Consider the following 22,192-nt stretch of genomic DNA (forward strand, 5'->3'; position numbering starts at 1 on the left):
ATGACCCTGGTTGGTACTCCAAAATAAATGGTCATCCTATTCAAGCGCCATACGCTATTCTAAAGCATGAGTCATGTGTCAAGTCAATAAGTTTTGTGTGCAGGGGGTTTGGAAAAACAGTTAGTGGCCGAGATTGCGGTCTTCAAACAAGTTGAGAGGGAAAAAAAAATAAGTTTGAAGGTTCCGTGAAAAAGTAGCTGGCCTATTTCAACAAATCTTCGCAAAATATCCAATTGGATCGTTCAGTCTCCACGATTATTGCATTCCCAATTTCTTCACACTGACCCCACTCTGTCCATGATCTACTTCCTTAATGGTATCCCCAAGTGGATTGCAGTTGGCCATCTCTCAGGTCCCTGTCATCTGTAGAAAATATGTGGGCATATCTCTGCTTTGCTCCATCACACTGCTGCCTGTGAGGAGTTACTTTTTTTAAACCAAGCTTTATATAAGTTGTTCGCAAGGGGACTTGATGTACCCAAGATGGTCTCAAAAAGGTGCTTTAAGGATTGGTTCTGGAAAAAGAAACCATGCTGGCTAAGCTAGAACATACGGAGGCGTATTGCATTTACTTGAAGAAAAAAATCTACTCTGTTTTTCAGAATTAACGAGTTAATTTTTCATGAGAAAAAAAAATTGCTCTGTTTTTCTGAATTAACGAGTTAATTTTTCATGAGAAAAAAAATTTGCTCTGTTTTTCTGAATTAATTAGTTAATTTTTCATGAGAAAAAAAACATTTTGCTCAGTTTTTCTGAATGAACGAGTTAATTTTTCATGAGAAAATTTTTTTTGCTCTGTTTTTCTGAATTAATGAGTTAATTTTTCATGAGAAAAAAAAATAAAGAGTTAATTCAGAAAAACACAGCAAAAAAAAAAAAAAAATCCATGAAAAATTAACTCGTTAATTCAGAAAAACAGAGCAAAATATTTTTTTTATCATGAAAAATTAACTCATTAATTCAGAAAACAGAGCAAATTATTTTTTTTTCTCATGAAAAATTAACTCATTAATTCAGAAAAACACAGCAAAAAAAAATTTCCATGAAAAATTAACTCGTTAATTCAGAAAAAAAGAGCAAAAACTTTTTTCTCATGAAAAATTAACTCATTAATTTAGATAAACAGAGCAAAATATTTTTTTTTCTCATGAAAAAATTAACTCATTAATTCAGATAAACAGAGCAAAATATTTTTTTTTCTCATGAATAATTAACTCATTAATTCAGAAAAACACAGCACAAAAAATTTTACATAAAAAAACAGAGCAAAATATTTTTTTTCTCATGAAAAACAGAGCAATTTTTTTTTCTCATGAAAAATTAACTCGTTTTTGCTCGTGGATTGCTAAATATGCAAAACATCTAAACTACTTTTGTAACATCTCTTTCTAAAAGCAGAGAAAGACGCTGAGAAGATGCTGAGCTGTAGCACTCGCATGAACTGAACTGGAATACAATGGAACAAGATAAGCCACAAGAAAATACAAGGTAATCACCACCAACATTGATGTAAACTTGGCCTGTGCAATCAATTATGAATAAAATTAAACGGTGCATTCACTGTCTGAGTAGGTACTACATTTTAATTTGAACTTACTTAACGATATAGTATATAGTAGTATGAATAAAACTCGGACATACTAGTATTACGTGACATGGCTAGTGTTTTTCGAATACTATTTGAACATACTACTCTGTACATATACTACTCATGTACTCAATACTGTTTTACCCATACCAAGTATTCGATTTCGGACACAGTAAAAATTCTCCTGGACATTTTAAAATAAAAATTGTATGTTAATGTAGTTATAGTTATAGACCAGAAACATCCTCTCTAGTCTAAAACACCATCTATTACCTCCATACCGCATGTTTTGTTGTTTATATTAGAATGTCACAGCTGGTATAAAGACACAATATCAGTATTAGAGAAATACCAACAATTTGATCAGGATGTCAGCTGCCTTAACCTAAGTGGCAAAAAAAGTACACTAGCAGTAACCTGCTCAAATACAAGAGCCAAATCGATATGGACTCACCCACAATTCACCCAGGCGATGGTACCCTGACCTTTCACGGCCTGAGCCACATCAGACAGCAGCTTTAGATGAGAATCTCCAGATGAAGCTGAGGACACACACACACACACAAAACATTTAGAAGACTGTAGAAGAGACAGTAACACTCTTAAATATCATAAGCTTGTATGCAACACTGTCCCCATGGCACCTGGTGGCCCACATTGAGCCTGCATTTCGCCTGCAGAGAGCACATGCTATAAATAGCCTCAATTATAAAGCTTGAATTCACTCTATCTCGTTTTTTTCTTCATAATACATGAAATTAAAGAAAATAACTTTTAACATTTTATATACCATTAAATTAGTTTGTTTGTTTTTTTTAAGAAGAATTTTAAAAAGGTGTTTACATGAATGTGTTTCATTCTGATTGCACTATTAGTCAGATTAATCAACTATTAGGCTGTATGTACTAAAACTTTGAAATAAATGCAGGGCAATATATGAATACATAATTTTAATTTTGTCATTTGTTTATTTTTGTAAGGAAAAAGAATGACGTGGATTCACATACAAACATGATTCCCATCACTCTCTTTAGAGTAACATTTCAGATGAAACACAGGAGTATAAGTGACTTTATAATGTTACAAAAATTCCTATTTCAAATAAATTCTGTTCATTGGAACTTTCTATTCATCAAAAAATCTTAAAGAAATTATCAGTTTACACAATATTAAGCAGGACAACTGTTTTTACACGATAATAATAAGAAATGTTTCTTGAGCACCAAATCAGCATATTAGATGATTTCTGAAGGATCATGCGTCACTGTAGACAGGAGTAATGTCTTACTTTATATTGATAAATGTTGAATAAAAAATACAAAAAAAAGTTAATTACATACACACTCACCTAAAGGATTATTAGGAACACCATACTAATACTGTGTTTGACCCCCTTTCGCCTTCAGAACTGCCTTAATTCTACTTGCCATTGATTCAACAAGGTGCTGAAAGCATTCTTTAGAAATGTTGGACTATATTGATAGGATAGCATCTTGCAGTTGATGGAGATTTGTGGGATGCACATCTAGGGCACGAAGCTCCCGTTCCACCACATCCCAAAGATGCTCTATTGGGTTGAGATCTGGTGACTGTGGGGGCCATTTTAGTACAGTGAACTAATTTGTATGTTCAAGAAACCAATTTGAAATGATTTGAGCTTGGTGTCATGGTGCATTATCCTGCTGGATAAAGCCATCAGAGGATGGGTACATGGTGGCCATAAAGGGATGAACATGGTCAGAAACAATGCTCAGGTTGGCCGTGGCATTTAAACAATGCCCAGTTGGCACTAAAGGGCCTAAAGTGTGTCAAGAAAACATCCCCCACACCATTACACCACCACAACCAGCCTGCACAGCGGTAACAAGACATGATGGATCCATGTTCTCATTCTGTTTACGCCAAATTCTGACTCTACCATCTGAATGTCTCAACAGAAATCGAGAGTCATCAGACCAGGCAACATTTTTCCAATCTTCAACTGTAGTGGAGATGAGTGGTACCCGGTGGGGTCTTCTGCTTTTGTAGCCTATCCGCCTCAAGGTTGTGCGTGTTGTGGCTTCACAAATGCTTTGCTCTGTGGTAACGAGTTGTTATTTCAGTCAAAGTTGCTCTTCTATCAGCTTGAATCAGTCGGCCCATTCTCCTCTGACCTCTAGCATTAACAAGGCATTTTCGCCCACAGGACTGCCACATACTGGATGTTTTTCCCTTTTCACACCATTCTTTGTAAACCCTAGAAATGGTTGTGCATGAAAATCCCAGTAACAGCAGATTGTGAAATACTCAGACCGGCCCGTCTGGCACCAACAACCATGCCACGCTCAAAATTGCTTAAATCACCTTTCTTTCCCATTCTGACATTCAGTTTGGAGTTCAGGATATTGTCTTGACCAGGACCACACCCCTAAATGTATTGAAGCAACTGCCATGTGATTGGTTGATTAGATAATTGCATTAATGAGAAATTGAACAGGTGTTCCCAATAATCCTTTACAGTAGTTGAGTGAGATATATATATATATATATACTATACACACTACAGTATTTGATCAGTACACGAATCCAGATGTTCATAAAATCAAACTTAAGGTTTTTTTATTTACATGAACTCAAGTTCACATAAAAAGTAGTCTGGTCTAGTTACGAACACGGTACATTGTTGCACACATCATTCATTTTCTTTAAAATGTGGGGTGAAGGTTGTCATCAGGGCAAGTGCTATATTTACTTGGTGATAAAAAGGGTAGACCAGGTAAATTAATAAATAGTATATAATTAAAAAAAAAAAAAAAGTGAAGTGAAAGTTGTTCTCCAATTTCACAAGCTTTTCAGCCCATAGTTCTCACTTTGATAATGAAAGCATTTTGCCAACACACCTCGGTGCGGAACAACAGAACACAGCGTGAAAGAGCTAAGTGTAAAAACACAGTGACAGTTTTACTACACCACAGATTTACACATTTGTGGATCTAATATTACACCACTGAACCTGCAATCTGCTTCTCTTCCCATTAATCACACCGGCCAAGGTCAAAGGTACAATCATTTCAGGGTTCTGCCTATCAGTACGTCTTGGTTTTAATTTAATCTAATGAACCTAATTGAAGCAAATACCTTTTTGAATGAGAAGTGCCTGTTAACCACCTGATCACGAAGGTGTTCCTATAGTCTAAAGCAACTATCACACTTAGCACGCAGGTTGCACCTAATGGAAATTCACAGGATGAGCAGCGCTAGTCAGCCATCAATCAAACACACTGTTCGATACACAGTCTTATCCAATGACCTCATGTGCTCGAAATGAGTCGTGAATTATGAAACAAATAAATCTTGCACAGCAAAACCTTGAGAGGCTCTTTCCTTGCTTTGTGGGTGGGAGATTGTTTATGGATTGTTCATCCATACGGTACCCATATATGGCCCTGTGCCTGCTAGATTTGCTAATAACAGCCACAGCCAGGAGTGATGCAAATGAATATGCAGTGTTAGGGGGTTGTTTCTATCTAATGGCTGGGAAGGAGAAAAGCATTACATTAAGTTGAGGGTGCTGAAGTTTTTATGCTTATCTGTTCTTTAAGTTCTTCTCTGTCTATGGCCATAAGATTTATATTTACTCCGCTAATGAGTGTGGTAAGTACAGAAAACTCCAAGTGTGTATGCCAACATGCTTTTGGTAGTGAAAGCAAACTTGACCTACCTTTTGTGACATACGGTAGCAGGTTTGTTGGCATATACTGCAGCAGAATCATAGCTCTATAGTCTCAATGAATTTTCCCTTAGGGCATGTAACACATACTGTACACTTCTAGTAACGCAAGCTTAACGTTATGAAACATGTTCCTAAATGTGCCAGGATGCAAATCACAATTCTCAGGCATAACAGAAATATCTGCTTCTATGGTGAGTTCTCTTTCAGGTTAAATACTGTCATGGCTGAACAGTAGACAATCCTGCTGAGCAAGTTAAAGTCAGCATGTTTTTAGCTAACACAGGGTTGGAACAGTAAGGATTCTTCTTCGTTCATCCTCGGAATACAAATTAAGATATTTTTTATGAAATTTGAGAGCTGTCTCACTCCTCCGTAGGCTTCTAGGAAATTTCATTCTGCCGGCCCAGAAAATGTAGTAAAAACATTGTTGTTTTTGTGCTTCACAGCCATGTCCAACTGATCTGAATCAGTTGTCCAATGTCCAACTGAATCATGTCCAACGTTTGCACGTGTACGTCACTCACTGTTTACACAGAGATTTCGGAAGTTTTAACTTTCACTAAACATATTTAGATATGCAGGAAATCGCAATGGAAGATGATTTCGATATATCTAAATAGGTTTAGATCTTCATAGTGAAAGGTAAAACAATCACATCCAGCGGAACGTTGGAAACGGTTCATTTGGACATTGGACAACAGCTGATTCAGATCCGTTGGACATGGCTGTGGCTACCCAAGGTAAAAACGATATAAATACTGTTCGTTTTCTCACACAAACCGCTCGTTTCGTGTCTTAGGCCATCAATGTGTACTTACATTTACGAGTCATTAAATCATGTTTAATTTGGACTTCTCTTTGCATGCTCTTTGAGGTGAAGGCAGGGTGGACCCCCAAAACCTCCATTATATGACTGACAGACAACAAAAGTTTGACTGAAAAATGTCAAAATTGAAAATACTGTGGAAACAAAGGCACCTACTGTACATCTTGGATGCCCTTGAGGTAAGCTAAAACATATACAAAAATAATTTCCAAGTGACCTATCCCTTTAATTACAGGTAACTAATCCTAAACCAAACCCTAACCTCAACTCCTAATTAATATTAACCAGTACTTATTTAAGTACAATGCAACTACATCAATAGTACCCAGACTTATTTTAAAAATAAAGATGGTTTCTTTTTTTTTACAACAAGAAAAAGATACTTTTTCCCTTTGCAAAATATAAAATTAGCAAAAACTTTACTAAAACTTTACTGGCAATAAATCTGTATATTAAGATATCTTGGCATCTTTGGCAACAAAAGCTGTAATACTTTTATTGCATCTGAAAAACAACAGTTTGGAGATAGACTGACCTGACTTGGTGTATAAAACAAGAACATTGGTTCTGGTCCTCAGAAGTTTCTTGAAATCCTTGTGGTCATTGACTTTCTCTATGAGTGGAGACATCTTCGCTGCCTTCAGGGCGGATGACACTGCGACCTGAGGAGGTGAGACAGACAGACAGAGGTCATCATTTTTCACTGTCAAGGCCAAACACCACAGGCAGTTCAAAACAATATCCTGAACTGCATGGCATTCGTGTAGTCATGACAGTGTGTCAAACCTAAAAGAAATGACAACAGCCATGACAAACAAGAGCCAAGTCTATACATCACATCAGTATACCCATATATCACTCTGTTACCGATTAGAAACAACTGGAAGGCAGCTGAAAGTCAGTGTTGGTCACAAATGCATTAAACAAATGAAATTAAATAATAAAAATGTTCCTAAAAAGTGCCCTGAAATAGCCCCTGAATTTGTGCTTTGAAGGGAGATTTCTGCTGTTAAGACTATGCTCTCTCTGCCACACTCTCCATCAGTCTTCCCAGTTCGGATGGAGCTAAGCTGATAAAGCGACAACAGATAAAGGTGCTGTCATCTAAAGAAGAGGAAAATGACAAGATCAGACAGGCCATGTCACAAATAGAGACAGTGACCCAACCTATCATACGTCCTTATCGCTTGAACGGAAAAGACACTACCACAATGAGTAGAAATTAATGTTCATCCATTAGTGGACAAGACAGGTCAAATGTTATTTACAAAATGACATGCTGAAAGAAAACTCATTTGGTCTGTCGGGACCCCATCTGATAGCTTATCAACACCCTTTGGTAGAGTTTCCACATCCTACACATTGAAGAGAAACCCACAAAGACAGTAAATCACAAGTTAAACTTTGAAAACTTTTTTTTTGTATAACCACTCATGCAGTAAATACAGAATTCCCATCCGAGTCGCCATCAAGCATCCATCACATTAAAGGAGGCTGAACTTTAAAGAGGTTTTATCATAAGAAACCAAATTCACCTTGATCTTTTGAGATAACAGCTTGATGTACTGTGAAAACACACTAACGTTCAGAACTTCCATCCAGTTCCAAAAAGAGCATATATTGAAACTAAGCTATACAAACATCTGAATTTAGAAGGATCTCAGCTTTAGTACTGAGCAACTGAAGTTCCTTTTAAACACAAAACCTGATTATTTCAGTCTGATTTTAACAGTATGTGTGGAGCATAGAGTGCCGCACTCCATCTTGGGAGTTTGCATCGCTGTGGTTTTTTCAACAAACAGCCAATAGGATTTTTCCATTGGCTTTTTCATAAACAAAAGTTTATGATTCTTACACATTGTTTATCAAGAACATTTGCAACTTTTGAAGCCTAAAAGTAAAAAAAAAAAAGTTTGCAAGACCTAAATACAACGAGGCTGTACAAGTAGACTATAGTGAATAGTCTCTGTTGTTAGCTGTTTTTCAGATGTGTTTTACATTGTAGAATAAATCATGAAAATATCTTGTGTTAACCACAGACTGCAAGCATTAAACCAAAAAAAAAAAACACTAAAAAACCCACTGACTTCAGAATAAAATGGTAATTTATTTTTGTGTTCCAAAACTACATCATCCCTGTGAAGTCATTTATGCAAATGTGTATTAAAGGTGCATCATAAATTTACTAACTAAATTTACAACTAACAGTGTAAGAGAAAAAAAACATCATTCAGAACAATGCATTCTCCTAGCTTGGTAATACCAAACTCTGCTACTTTGCTTCGCTTCGTAGACGTGGCTTCATTGAAAAGTGTTTTCTTTATCGCGAGGGGGCGCTTGTCTTAAGTATAAAATCATTGGTTACCCGTAAGCCAATCACATAACGTTTGGTTATGCGCCAGCTCAGCCATATCGAACTAAACCTGTAAACACATAATGCCTGGTTCAGATTGCACGATTTTGGCACGATCCGTTTGACGTAGGGTGTCGTGGGGATTCGTAAACGACAACGGGCATGAGTACGCTTCTCAGACTCACAAATTCTCTACATGAGAGACAATGGCCAGTGACCTGACTAAATTCTTCACGGCACATTCTGTTGAGTAACACCATTGCATCTGGACAAACGTTAGGGATAATTGGCCCAAAAATGAACAGTTGACATTCTTTAAGATACTGTATCTTTTGGGTTCAGCAAAAAAAAAAAAAAAAAAAAGTAATTCCTACAGGTTTAGAACAACTTTGAGTTGAGTAAATGATGACAGAATTTAAATTTTTGGGTGAACTATCCGTTTAACCCAAAAAGTCTCTGATAGTCCAGCATTATCATGTCCCAGGTCTTAGCTGGAATCCTCATGCAGGGTAGACAGGGTAAATTAAGGTAAAGGTGGTCATTTTCTGCACCACTAGAGGCACCAAATGGAATTGTAAGATGTCTGAACGGCCTGATTGTACCTGACAGCAACAGCATTAGCTCAACCAATGGCGTGAGACTGATGGAGGCCCCCACCTAGGACTACTGTACCTGATTGTTTGAACAACTGCAGACCCTTTACCTTCATAATTCCATATGGTGCCACCAGTGGTGCAGAAATTAAATACTTCACCTTTAACACTTGCTTAGGCCCAAATGAGAGTAAAACCTGAAAGATGACACTCATTGACGCAAGGGAAAGCAAATTGCAAGTCTTTACCAACTTTTTTTCTCCAAAACTTAATGTGGCAACACATGTGGAATATTCCATTAAAGGGGATAGTTCACCCAAAAATGAAAATTATATCATTAATTATTCACCCTCATGTCTTTCCTAACCCGTAAGACTAGTAGTCATAGTCTAGTCTATACAGTATTTAATGCAATTACATCAGAAGTAACTGTAATTTACAAAATAAATAAGAGCAAACCCTTCCCTTACTTTACTTTTTCAATGGAAAAGTAATTAAATTACAGTAATTGGATTACTCCCAACATGGATTATATATTAGGCCTACATACATTTCTCAATTCACCTGCCAATGGTAAGTAAAACGTTTTTTTTTTTTTTTCCATTTTCTGTGGATTAAAGATAAAAGGACAAGGCTCACACGATCTGTTCCTTCCTGAAATGAGGAATTTCATTCAGTGGCGTGCTTTTCCTTAACATTGTATGAGCAAATGGGGTCCAGTGGAGTGGACAACCTGTACTGACAGGGTGACATCCAATACCTTGGGTGCCAGCGAATGTGTGAATATTAAAGTCAGGGCTAATTAAAGTACTGCAAAGCTGAGAGACCTGAAAAATCACACCTTCTCTGAATTCAGCCGTGTTGACACAGGGAGCAGACATGGTGATGCATTATGATGAAATGTCAGAGCTACTGAAGTATTTGAAAGGACCAGCTTACTTTCAGCAAGTCACTCATGTCCAACTTTAAATAGGTTATATCATGAAAGATAAAGAAAAGACTTAGCTGAAATGGCTCGCTCTGAACTATTGCACCTCCTGACATCAGGTAGATGAACATGACCACTCTCATTTACTCATCAAAGCCTATTTGGCCTTTACAATTTTTCAGTAAGGCAGTAAAAAGAAAGCATTATAATAAGCTATTATTTCTAAATAAAATATGAAAATGTAAATTCAGTCAGTCCCTGGCTGTGTGTAGCACCTACAGCTCTGCATATTCTCACAAAGGATCCCAGCATAAGGAAAGAGTGACTTGACCCTGATCATTACAGTCTGATTACATTTAAGCAGTAAGCAGAGATTAGTTTGTGAACAATAATGTAATTCATGCTTTGTTAAAGGAGAACTCTGGCACAAACCTCAACCTTTGGTCTAATAACACATTGGTACCTAGTCAACCTTTCTCTGAGATTTCTTTAGATGATAATCGAATGTTTAATCCCTAAAAAATGTTTAGTGTATAACGCTAGTAATGGGCGCATTCATAACTTCATTCAACGAACTTCATAGTTCAGCTTACTTGGCACGTCGTTCGTGGTAAACACGAAGTGGACTGTCTTTATAAAATATCTTCTTATTAAACGGTCTGTACACTTACAAAGTTCTCAATGCTTCGTTTTGAATGTATGGACCCTCATTATGTTTCTGTGTTAGTGTGGGGCTATTTTGAGCTTTGTTAGTGGTATAAACTAGCGATTTATTTTTACTTAGTTAATGCCCCCAGTACTAGCATTATACGTTAAACAGTTTTTAGAGATAAAACTCTTTACATTCGATTATCATGAAAACAAATTTTAGAAACGGTCGACTAGGTACCAATGTGTTATTAGACCAAAAGGTTCATTTTGTGCCGGAGTTCCCCTTTAACTCTTTCCCCGTCATTGACGAAAATTTCCATAATTTGTGAGAGAATTCTTCCCTGCATTTGACGGAAAATTACGGCTTTCCGTGTCTTCACTGTTATATGGTAGGAGGCGCAATGAAATCTTCAGAAAAAAGTACTGAATACCTATAGCCTAGAAATCTAGATGCACCCTAGCGACAGCCAAAATTATTTTGCAGCCAGTGTGGTCTAGCAACTCTCCATTGGCTTTCGAAGTAGAAAAACCAAACTCTGGTCAGGCCAATCACATTGTGTATAGAGTTGGTGGGCGGGCTTAACACAATGACGGGAGAGTTGTGACGGTTCTGCGGTTCTGATTTTCCATAGGTGATTTCCCTGCTACTTGAAAACAAACACGATGCTGCTGGTGAACAGCGGTCTTTCGATTCGGCTTTGGCCGCGACTCTGGACGACTTGGAGTTAATAGAGTCACTTAAAGGAGTAGTTCACTTTTCAAAAAACATTTGCGGATAATTTACTCACCCCCATGTCATCCAAGATATCCATGTCTTTCTTTCTTCAGTCGAAAAGAAATGAAGGTTTTTGATGAAAACATTCCAGGAATTTTCTCCATATAATGGACTTCATTGGGAACCAAACGGTTCAAGGTCCAAAAGACACTTTCAGTACAAACTGCAAACTGTTCAAAGGGCTTAAAATGATTCCAGATGATGAATAAGGGTATCGCTTATCAAGCGAAACAATCGCTCATTAAAAAAAAAAGTTTAAGTTTTATAAGCACAAATGCTCGCCTTGCTCTGTTCTGTGATGCAAGTTCGTGACTCTCCTGATCAAACTCATTCATCAAAATGAACAAATCTTTTTCCAAGTCAATTCGTTCGTTTCGTTCGTTGAATAATCCAAATGACTTAACTTAAAACTTAAACCCTTGTTACTTGTCTGGAATCATTTAAAGCCCTTTGAACAGTTTGCACTGAAACTGTCTTTTGGACCTTGAACCGTTTGGTTCCCATTGAAGTCCATTATATGGAGAAAAATCCTGGAATATTTTCATCAAAAACCTTAATTTCTTTTCGACTGAAGAAAGAATGACATGGACATCTTGGATGACATGGGGGTGAGTAAATTATCAGTAAAAGTTTTTTTCAAAAGTGAACTACTCCTCTAACTCATTCTTAAAAAAAGGAAGATATATGTTCAAAGTTTTGATGACCGGATACAGAAAAAGTTTATATCAATTAGCTCCGCTGGTGGTATAAGGCATGGGACTCACTAAGCCACAGCCGTTCATTGCACTTGTTGGTTGTAGCGCTAACCAATTGCGTGCAGAGGGATATTGAAAGACAACCATTTATCCCGCCCCTCGGACTGAGGTATACCAATTGTGAGTTCCCAGACCTAATATCTTGATGTAGGTCTGGCTTTCCAGGCTACTCAATACCCTTATCAAAAGACATATGAAGAAGAAGCAGAAACGAGCGATAGTTTTAGTAAGCAGATACATATGTAAAAGAACATAATCCTCAACATTGATTAAACAGCATATGAATCAAAACTGCGTAATGTTATTGAATAAAATGTCAGCCCAGTGTGAGCTTTGGGGGTGCTGATGGACTCCATCACTGTTTTGATCATTGTTCTGATTCCGATCCGGATGTAGTCTTTGACAAAAATGTGTTGTTCTCAGCTTTTTGCTCCAAATATTGCTTTTTTTTTTTTTTAAAGAAACTTACCCACAATTAAAAGTTGATAAAAAAAGAATGCTTTAAGCTAGAGTAAAATGAGAGGTCTTTTTTTTCTTAAAAGCATGAGGTTATACTTTCTTTTGATATTTTACATGTTCAGATATTCATACAACAAAATATTCTGGGGGCCATGTAAATTTTGTGAAAATTATTAAATGCTGACGGTGACTGGCAACTTGAAAAAAAAAAAAAAACGCTGGCAGGGAAAGAGCTAATGACGAATGAAGCATGACTTTTTTGTAATTAAGTAAAATTATAGTTGCAAATGATAGAAGTATAGTGATATGATTGTTCTAGACATTTACAACATTTTGTAAACATTTTAAAAAGTGTCTCAACCGTATTTGCATGCTAAAAGAGATAATGTTAAAAAACAGGACCGAAGTTTCAGTACAGAGACAACTGCAGCATTCAACTCCATTCAGAGACAAAAGAGTTAGTGTTCTATGTCTAGTCACATCAGGTTTCCATCCTTTTTGGTGTGCCACCTATTCTTTCAAACCTGACAGTCAACCAGTAGAGCGGGCCCATTATCTGGCAATCATCACGTCCTGTACATGTTACAAAGACTTTCATTTGGCTTTCCCTTAGCTGTGGTTTTTGACTTGCGCATTATCTTAACAACCCTAGCTTTTGCACAAAACTGTGATTGTTAGAATCATTCACTGAACAGCTTTGATAGACAGGCCTGATAACTCTCCTGTCGATCAATGTGAAGTGAACAGAAGAAGAAGAAGAAAAAAATATATATATATACACACACATATATATATATATATATATATATATATATATATATATATGGCTAAAATTTCATCTGAAGAGCAGCTCTGGCTCAAGGGAATGAAGAGAACATGTGAGGAAGGAATGGGGTGATAAGGAACACATTTCTGTTGCTGCTTTTCAAGGAAATCCGTGTGGACGGTGTGGACTCAATAGGGATGGTCTGTAAATCATTAACTTGGGAATAAATGATTCTTCAACAGACAGATATGACAGTGATTTCAGCAACATGCAGAAGAATTAAATCCTTATAATAGAAACATGGTTTTCCATTTTTTTTTCAAAAGCAATCTATTCTTTAACCCCAAATCCATTCAGGAATTTTAAAGGAGAAACTGATTTCTCAGTAAAGTCTAAAACTCCAAAGTGCTAAATGACATTTGGAGATAAAAGTAGTGCATGGCAAAGCTAATAGCGGGTAAAAAGTAGTATACATCAAACGTAATGAAAATACCTTATCGCCTATGTTTGTTCCAGTTATTTTCTCTTCTTATTTTATGCATTGATGACATTAAACACTAAAGTTTAAAAGTGTTGGGTTGGTTTGCCTCTTATGCTCACCAAGTCTGCATTTATTTAATTGAAAAATTTGTAAAAACTGAAATATTGTGAAATATTAGTACAATTTAAAATAACTGTTTTCTATTTTAAAATATTATTTATTCCTGTGATGGCCAAGCTGAATTTTCAGCATCATTACTCCAGTCTTCAGGGTCACATGATCCTTTAGAAATCATTCTAATATGCTGATTTTATGCCGATTTATTATCACCACTGTTAAATACAGTTATTTTTATATATTGTGTGGAAACTATGATGTGTTTTTTTTTTCAGGATTCTTTTGATGAATAGAAGTTCAAAAGAACAGCATTTATTTGAAACAGAATTTTTTGTAACAAATACAAATGTCTAACAAATACACTAAATTATTCATACAATGAAAATGGCTACAAGGAAACGTCATGGCATTTCCTGATTACGTCGACGAAAAGAAAGAAAAAAAAAAAAAAGATTGAAAAGCCAAGATTGAAAATGGCTTTTCAATAGCGGGTAAAAGTAGAAAAATTGAAAATGGCTTTTCAATCTAGCAAGTAGGGCTGGGACAATGTGTCGACATCATCGATTACTTCGACGCAAAAAATATGTCGACGCAAAATATGCGAATATGCAAATTATGCCAAACTGTACGTTTTGTCGAGCGTTTTGTTTTGTCCTCATAAGAGCAGTCTTAAATGAATAAAATAAAGTATTTCATTTTAAGAAGTAAATTACTCACTCAGACCCGGCGGCAGCATGATTGTACCGGCAGCCTGATAATCATGAATGCACGCACTCCGCTATCTTTTAACAACTCCCCGGCGAACGCGCAAAAGGAAAAAATGTCACGAAGCGCAGTAAATTCGGCGACCTATGTGGCGTTTCCTGGTGGATCGAGTTTGTTCATTTTATACGTGCATTATAGCTTTATTAATGTCATGGAAAATACATAGAGGACACTGACAACAAGCTGACAGACAGGACCAAGAAGGTAACATTGAATTGAATGTCTCAACTTTCAAATTTGGTCATTCAAAGAAAATGAAACCATAAATAAGCCTACTGTTTTATGGTTATTTAATGTGTCGTGACAAATAGCACTTTTTTTCAGTAAGCTAGGCCTATGCGTTTTCAAGGCTTCAATTTTTTATTGAATGCTACGGTACAAGACCTGGCTAATTTTCCTAAGTTTGCCTCCTGAACACACACAATTTTTTTTGACTCATTTTGTTAAGTGGGTCAAAAAAAACAACAACTCCTTAATCTTGTATTTGGGTCAAAAATGGGCACCCATAGAAATGAATAGGAAAAACTGTAATTTACTGTAGAGCATTCTAAAATAAGCCAAAATAAGACACCCGGTGACAGCAAACTCACTTCATCGTTAGGTTTTAGCTCTAAGAACTTATTGGAATTATATTTTAATGTATTGAATTAAAAAAATAAAATAAAACATAAAAATAAGCATAATTTACATAGAAAATATGGTACTTTTTAAAGTAAATAAATTCAAAAATACCCCCAAAATAAAAATAAAAAAACACCAAAAATGGATAGACAAAACTTTATCAAAGACAGTGATATAACATTTATAATAAATAAAAATTAGGATCACACCTGAGTCATCTGTGCCCATTTGTCCACAATTACAGGATTAAGGGCTATAAAGTGAATACGGTTTGAGGGCTACGTGTTTCCCATGCTGTGTAAAACATGTCACCAAGGTCCACTGAAACGCCAGTGTCCTTGCTGACATGTTTTGCACGGAAAATAAAAAGATTGGTCATACATCAACATTCAACATAAAAACATCTTGCTTAATCAGCAGCATAAGCTGACATCGCAAATCTGTTTAATAAATAAAATCTCATTTTCACATTTAAGGTCTCACTGATTCAGCACAAACCGTCCCACTCCTCAAACAAGCCTAGTCTTCCTGCTGGCTGAGCCAAACAACACGGGGGGGCTTCGGCTCTGCAAAGCTGACGTAGGTAATTCATAAACAGAAGGAAATGACTTCCGCAACTGAAACAGTCAATCTTTGAGTCAAACGTTCACACACAATGAGTTATTTATTGTATTTACAGTGTCCATACAGTGTGCTGCTGGACCACGCAATGTGGAATGAGGGGGTTGTGGGGTGCCTGTAATCAAGATTAAGAGATTTTATAAATTGCTCTGACAAGCAGGAGGGCTGGAGGGAAGCACAGATAACAGAGAGAGGCTTCTATTCCCCCACCCAACCACCACAACGTCCCATCGGTTCAGGAGAGTACCTTTGTTTGCGGTGGCAGGCACAGAACAGGATGTGAAACAGGAAAGCTCTGCGTAATGAGAGTTGACTGACGTGGCCGAGCAGCTATTAGAGTTTGGTGTTGAGGGCACGGCCCACATTGATTCACAAATCAGTTGTGAATAAGGGTTAATAATGCACTTTAAACTCAACTAAATGAAGGTTAATTTGCTTTAAGCATTACAAGCTCACTTCAGTCTTGTTCTTTGAGAGAAGAACAAGAAAGACCTCTGATCTGAGGTTAAATAACATTGCTATTGTAAATATAAACCTTGCCCTAAAACAAACTGTAAAATGCAGTTAAAATGTAATCACCACCATAGAGAAGTAGGAACGCTAGTTGGTTCAGTGGTTTCATGTGTTGTTGATAGTGAATCAGTAGGAACCTGACAAATATAGACCAAGCTATAAATGGGTCAAGATGATTAAAAAATGTTTGAATTTATGTTGCATCATACACAATATGAAAAACTCTCAATTTTGATTGAATGATTTTAGAAGTGCCACGTGCTCTAATTATAAAGTAAGAAATACAAAAATGTATCACCTTAAATAAAGGGTACTGTAGGCCTAAACAACTTACAGTATGAACTATTTTTAATAGTTTCGAAACATTGTTCAAGACAAGTTTTTTGTTTATTACTTGTATACAAATTTCCTTAGAGTTTATGAACTGGTTATAAACAAAATGAGCCATTTCATAAAAGGACTTAAATGTTAAAAAAATGAATGACTTAGTAATAGGGTCTAAAGCAGGGGTCTGCTATGTTTCACTTTGATTGGATGGACAAAACTTTTTCAAATATTAACAAAATATATATATATATATATATATATATATATATATATATATATATATATATATTTTTTTTTTTACAAAATCACTTCTTTTTGAGAAATAAAAAAATACATATTTTAAAAAGGTCTATTTTTGGACAATTTTCAGACAGTTACACAATTTGTTTTTTATTTTAAGTTCTTAATTAAAAGTAATTTTGATGTTTTTTTTAAGGAATTAAATGCTTTTTCATCATATAACAGAAGCGTAGTGTGTTTGAATTGTATGCATTCGTCTTGTATTTTGATAACATAACCTGGACAAAAATAATAAGCATTCATTATTACATCATTGACCCAAACAGACCTCAATAATAATAATAATAATAATAATAATAATAATAATAAAACCTCTAACATGACACATTAAATCAATATGCATGAATGAAATAAGAAAAAAAATGTGTCGTTTTAAAGCAGCTATAACCAATATTGAATCCGATTTGACATTAGATGTTTGCATGATGAGCATGTGATGTTTCATGCATGTGGAAGCACACAGTTTCAGGAGTATAACCCCAAAAACAAGACCTGAGAACTGATGAATTAGACGGATTGATCTTGAGTCTCTATCTTCTGCTGTCAACTTTGAGCTACTGATGCAAGAGGGACAGAAGATCATTCCCTTTTCCTTTCGTTTTCGTCTTACGTCAGATTCAGAACATCTGTCCGATATGCGCATTATACATTATTGATCATATCGATCCATAAGATTCCTTATAAAAGACTCACCAATGACAAGAATAAGAACATTTCGACCAGTCTCCTACGTCTCCCGTATCTGTTCCAAGAAGCCATGATGCCGCTGCCACGTCTGGTCACGCAAGCGCAATCCATATTCCTTCAAATCCCTGGAGAACGCAGGGCTTCTTAGGAAATGTAGTTTCTTCGGAAATGTAGTTTAAGGGCTTAAACGAGGGCATACTACAGACACATACTTGTGAATGTGTATCATTTCAGCTCATGTAAATTATTTCTAATCCAAAACTGTTCTATTCAAATGACTTACTGTTTCCTGAACAAAAGCTTCGAAACTGAAAATAATTAGGCTGTCTGTTTTGAATGTGTTTGAATGTGTTTGACTTAAATTGTGATGTCAGTTATATTACCATAGCCTATTTAGTGTGGCTAATGTGTATAGTTCTTGGCAAAATAAAATGTTGTAACTTGTTACTTCTGTAATATTCTACCCCCAAAAACAACTTCTGATGTAGAAACAAATGCAAAAAGTGGTATTGTGAAATAAATGAAATGAAATGAATTAATTTGAATATTAAATGAACGAATGAACGGTTAGGTTTCAAGACTCCTTTTAGCTCAATCTATGCAATTCAATGAACCACAGTTACACTGAAAATCTTACAAAGTCAACATAATATGCTACTATAAGTTACCATTGGTGTTCCAGTGAATGGCTCAACCTATACAATGAATGAGGGAAATGATCTTATTATTTCTTTGGTGTAATGGAGTTGAGTTGACACATCATGTGAGTGACAGAAAATATAACCATAATTAGCCTATAGCTAGCTAAAGATTGTATAATTATATAACTATAAAAACATATCCTACAGTAAACTTGTGTGACCTTGTTGAACTCATATGATTCTACAAATATTGGGTGGTGGTGTATAAAAACAAAGTATATCGGCGTAATAACTGTACTTTATAAAACAAGTTTTTTTTTGTTTGTTTTTTAACACAGCGGCTTCAAATTTCACATTTAATGCATGTGTAATTTGTTTTAGGACAAAGTGTAAAACCATGTTAACCCACTGACTTTTTTTTTTTTTAAGTAGCCTAAATAAAAACAAGTATTCTATTAAAACAGCATCCTTCAAGTTTGGCCTACAAATTATTTGAACAGCTCAATAATGATCAATAAACTATTATTTTGGAGAAGTAAGTTCCTTTGCCTGACTGTAGTCAATGGTTGCCTTAGCAATTTATCAGCAGCCTATTCTTATTAGCTGATAAATAACAGTCAGAAAAATCATATTTATATTTATATTTTAGAATTTAAATCATTTACTTTTCAAATTGTTCCTAGATAGTTCATCAGTATTGCTATTTCATTTATATGGAAAAAGTATTTTCTTATATGCCTTCAAATGCTTAAGGAAGGCATTAAATAATAGACCTACACTAACATTTATGTTATATATTTGCAATGATCATGCTGGTGTCAGACACACTGTAGTGCCACCACCTGGATGTGACAGTGGTACAACTATCTTGACTCTCGAGTCACCTCCCTCATCACATCCCCATCTGCTTAATGCTTGCAGCTTTCAGTGTTTGAGCGGATTTCCACAGCCCATATGTATTGTGACAGTTATTAAAAATGAAAGCAACTTTCCAAAAGTAAAGCCAACAGATTTATATGGTGTTTTCTTTCTTTATATAAACATACATTTAAAGGTTGCCCACTATTTGTTGGGTATTATTTACAGTACACACTTATAGGCCTGTGTTTTTGAACATCCTTTGATACTTCCTTAAGATTTGCTTGTAATAGCCTACCAGTCAAACACTTTGGATATATGATTATGGCAATAATATGATTTAGCTACACATAAAAGTATCATATGACATGGCAGGCTACCATCAAGGTTTTTTGATTGCACCACACCAAAACCAAGACGTGTTGATACATATTGCTACTTTTTGGCAACATTGTGCGATTCAAACAGTTAATTAATTGCCATGGTACCTCACCGATTCTAGGGACTGACTATCCAGGCTCGATATAGGGGTGTTGTTGAATCCCAAAATACGATGTTTTTTTTTTAATCAGCTGGAATAGGAAAACAATGTTCCTGTTACAGAAATTTCTTTAGAAAGTAAAATGAGAGCTTCATCAGATATCGCAGCCACTGAGCCAAACCTTTGAGGTGGAGAATCATGGCAGAGTTTGCACCCCTATTCGTTTGAGTTGCAGCTGTCCCTCTGTAGTAGCCTTGTCTTTCCAGCACAGCGCAGTAAAGCAGCTGCTTCAGGTCGATCGGTGGAAGTCATTCACAGAAAAGGGATACTGCACAGGAGACCTACGCAAAGCGGAGATTGCGGTTTATGCGTTGCGTTTTACGCACGATAGAGTTGACTTCAGAAGAAGGACGTCAGAAGGTAAGAACACTCTCTTAGATAGTATTTACCTCACATTTACAAGTATTAGGCTATAGAAACTGCGTCTAATGTTATTGGTGTAGGGTAATATTGTGAAGTAGACTTTTAGAAGTTCTGCGGTACTGACTATCAACATTTCAGCGACTCTCTCTGATTTTTTGTTTGTTTGTTTTTTTCTGAAGAACATAAACATATAGCCTAAGCCTGTTGTCGAACTACATCAATTTCTTTTCTTCCTTTCCAAATTAAAACGATTGTTCAATTTTAAATAACGTCAAGCTATTTTAAATCGCCAGTGGATTTGCATGAACCAGTCAATTTGTTTTTTTGTTGTTGTTTTTTTTTTTTTTTTTTTTAGTAATAGGCTATTGCCTTTTTAATCATCGAAGACTCCTTATCTAGCCTAATAAAAACTGGATATTGGCAGTTTTTCTCTCTTTATGGTGTTCACAAAACCCTCATTGGGGATGCCATGTCTTTTAAACAGTCCTTTCCTCTCATGTTATTAAAGAACATGCATATTTTATGAACAGGATTCAGTAAGAGTTGCCTATTCCTTTATCCTGACAAGGAATTTACTCGCTGCTCACGTTCTGTTCAAGATCCGAGGAATTTTGCTTTGGAGTCGAAACGTTCGCCTTCATAAGCTCCCAGTAAAACACGCAATATTTCATTCTCTTTTATCATCGTTTGGCTTTTGAGGGATTTTCCTTGGACATACGTTTACTTTTCACCGAGAATAATCTACTTTTGCACAGAATGTTCGGATAGCCTAAGTCTCTCAGGTAATTAGAGGACGGATTTAGCATCTCTCGACTGGGCTACAGATCCGTGTGTTTTCAAACGGAGCAACTTTATAAGCGTTAACAGAAAAGCTAATTTTTTATTTATTGTTTTAATACATAAAACGGTATTTAGCTTTTTTCAGTCAGTAGCCTATTTGGGGAGTGAAGGATGCTGTAACTGTCAGAAAAGCATTGGCATGTGAATGATGTGCAATGATGATGTTATTTAGAAATGTAGAGAAGACTCTTTTTGAATACAACATAGGTGCTATGCTATGTCACAGGCACATATAGGCTACAACAGCAACAGTTTATTTTCTGTCTATAGGCTAATTTAAGTTCGCTTTACCACACAAAACAAAGGCGCCAAATGCCTTTGTTTTTGTAAAGATAAGAACGCGCTTATTAGAAAAAGTAGACTATCCTCCATGAGAACGAGTAGCCTAGGCTATACTATGGCCAGCAAAGAGAACAAGTAGCCTACCTAAACAAAACAAGGATATTTTAGGAAATGTAGGTTGGCGCTGAACTGATTATTGTTGGCGATATCTGCAGACACAACATTTCGTCAGCCTCGCGCAGTAAGCCTAATAAATCTGTGTCTCGTCTTTGTTACACTCAATTTCCTCAAAAAATGAAAACCCAGCAGTTTTAAAACTTGAAATGATTGAGTTTGGTGTAAATGATGTAATGTGCAACACTATGCTCTTTACGAACCGGAGAGCAGGTGTACAAAACAGAGACTGAATTGCTGGTCAAAAACGGTAGGGGGAAGTGTCGAGTCTTGCAGCCAAAGCAAGGAGAAGGAAAATCACCTGTTGGCCTGGTGCAATTTAAATCAGGGCTGCTAAATTCTGGAGATCTACTATCCTTCGCAGATTTAACGGCAATCAAACAAAGTGCATCAAGCAACCAATCTCAGTCTTTTGGTTAATCTCAGGGTAACAACAATAACTTTGTTGTAAACGCTGTTCTGTAATGAAAAGCATATGATTATGAAGCAAATCTGCTCCAATCCTTAGATTTTACATTGTTGGCTAAGTAGGGATAAATGATAGATGCATTTGATGTTCTTTTAAGCTAAAATCAAAGAGATTTTATAGATAAAGATATGCAAGCTCACATGGTCTCATAGGAAAACAAGGTTTGATATAGGCTAAGATCATCCT

General features: G+C 36.0%; 2 protein-coding genes across 8 annotated transcripts in view; one reads left to right on the forward strand and one right to left on the reverse strand.

Moving 5' to 3' along the window:
• The window catches only part of pdia5 (protein disulfide isomerase family A, member 5), a 74,038-nt gene extending 56,044 nt beyond the window's left edge, over positions 1–17,994 (reverse strand). Inside the window, exons 1-3 of the mRNA XM_039683020.2 lie at positions 17,845–17,994; positions 6,662–6,788; positions 2,043–2,130 (exon numbers count right to left, since the gene is read on the reverse strand). Coding sequence (XP_039538954.2) covers positions 2,043–2,130; positions 6,662–6,788; positions 17,845–17,949 — 320 coding nt within the window. The 5' untranslated portion in view covers positions 17,950–17,994. The remainder of the gene's footprint in view (positions 1–2,042; positions 2,131–6,661; positions 6,789–17,844) is intronic.
• Positions 17,995–20,049: 2,055 nt separating this feature from the next.
• The window catches only part of sema5ba (sema domain, seven thrombospondin repeats (type 1 and type 1-like), transmembrane domain (TM) and short cytoplasmic domain, (semaphorin) 5Ba), a 179,560-nt gene continuing 177,417 nt past the window's right edge, over positions 20,050–22,192 (forward strand). For 2 of the 7 annotated variants that reach the window (XM_039683021.2, XM_039683023.2), the window contains exon 1: positions 20,055–20,238. The gene's annotated coding sequence lies outside the window, so the exon portion shown is untranslated. Of the gene's footprint in view, positions 20,239–22,192 lie in introns of all 7 variants that reach the window. The other 5 variants (XR_005624296.2, XM_039683025.2, XM_089133126.1 and 2 more) reach the window with 5 other exon arrangements.

The sequence above is a fragment of the Pimephales promelas genome, chromosome 7 (genome assembly GCF_988280905.1).
Source record: "Pimephales promelas chromosome 7, fPimPro1.hap1.1, whole genome shotgun sequence".
Classification (NCBI taxonomy): Eukaryota; Metazoa; Chordata; class Actinopteri; order Cypriniformes; family Leuciscidae; genus Pimephales; species Pimephales promelas.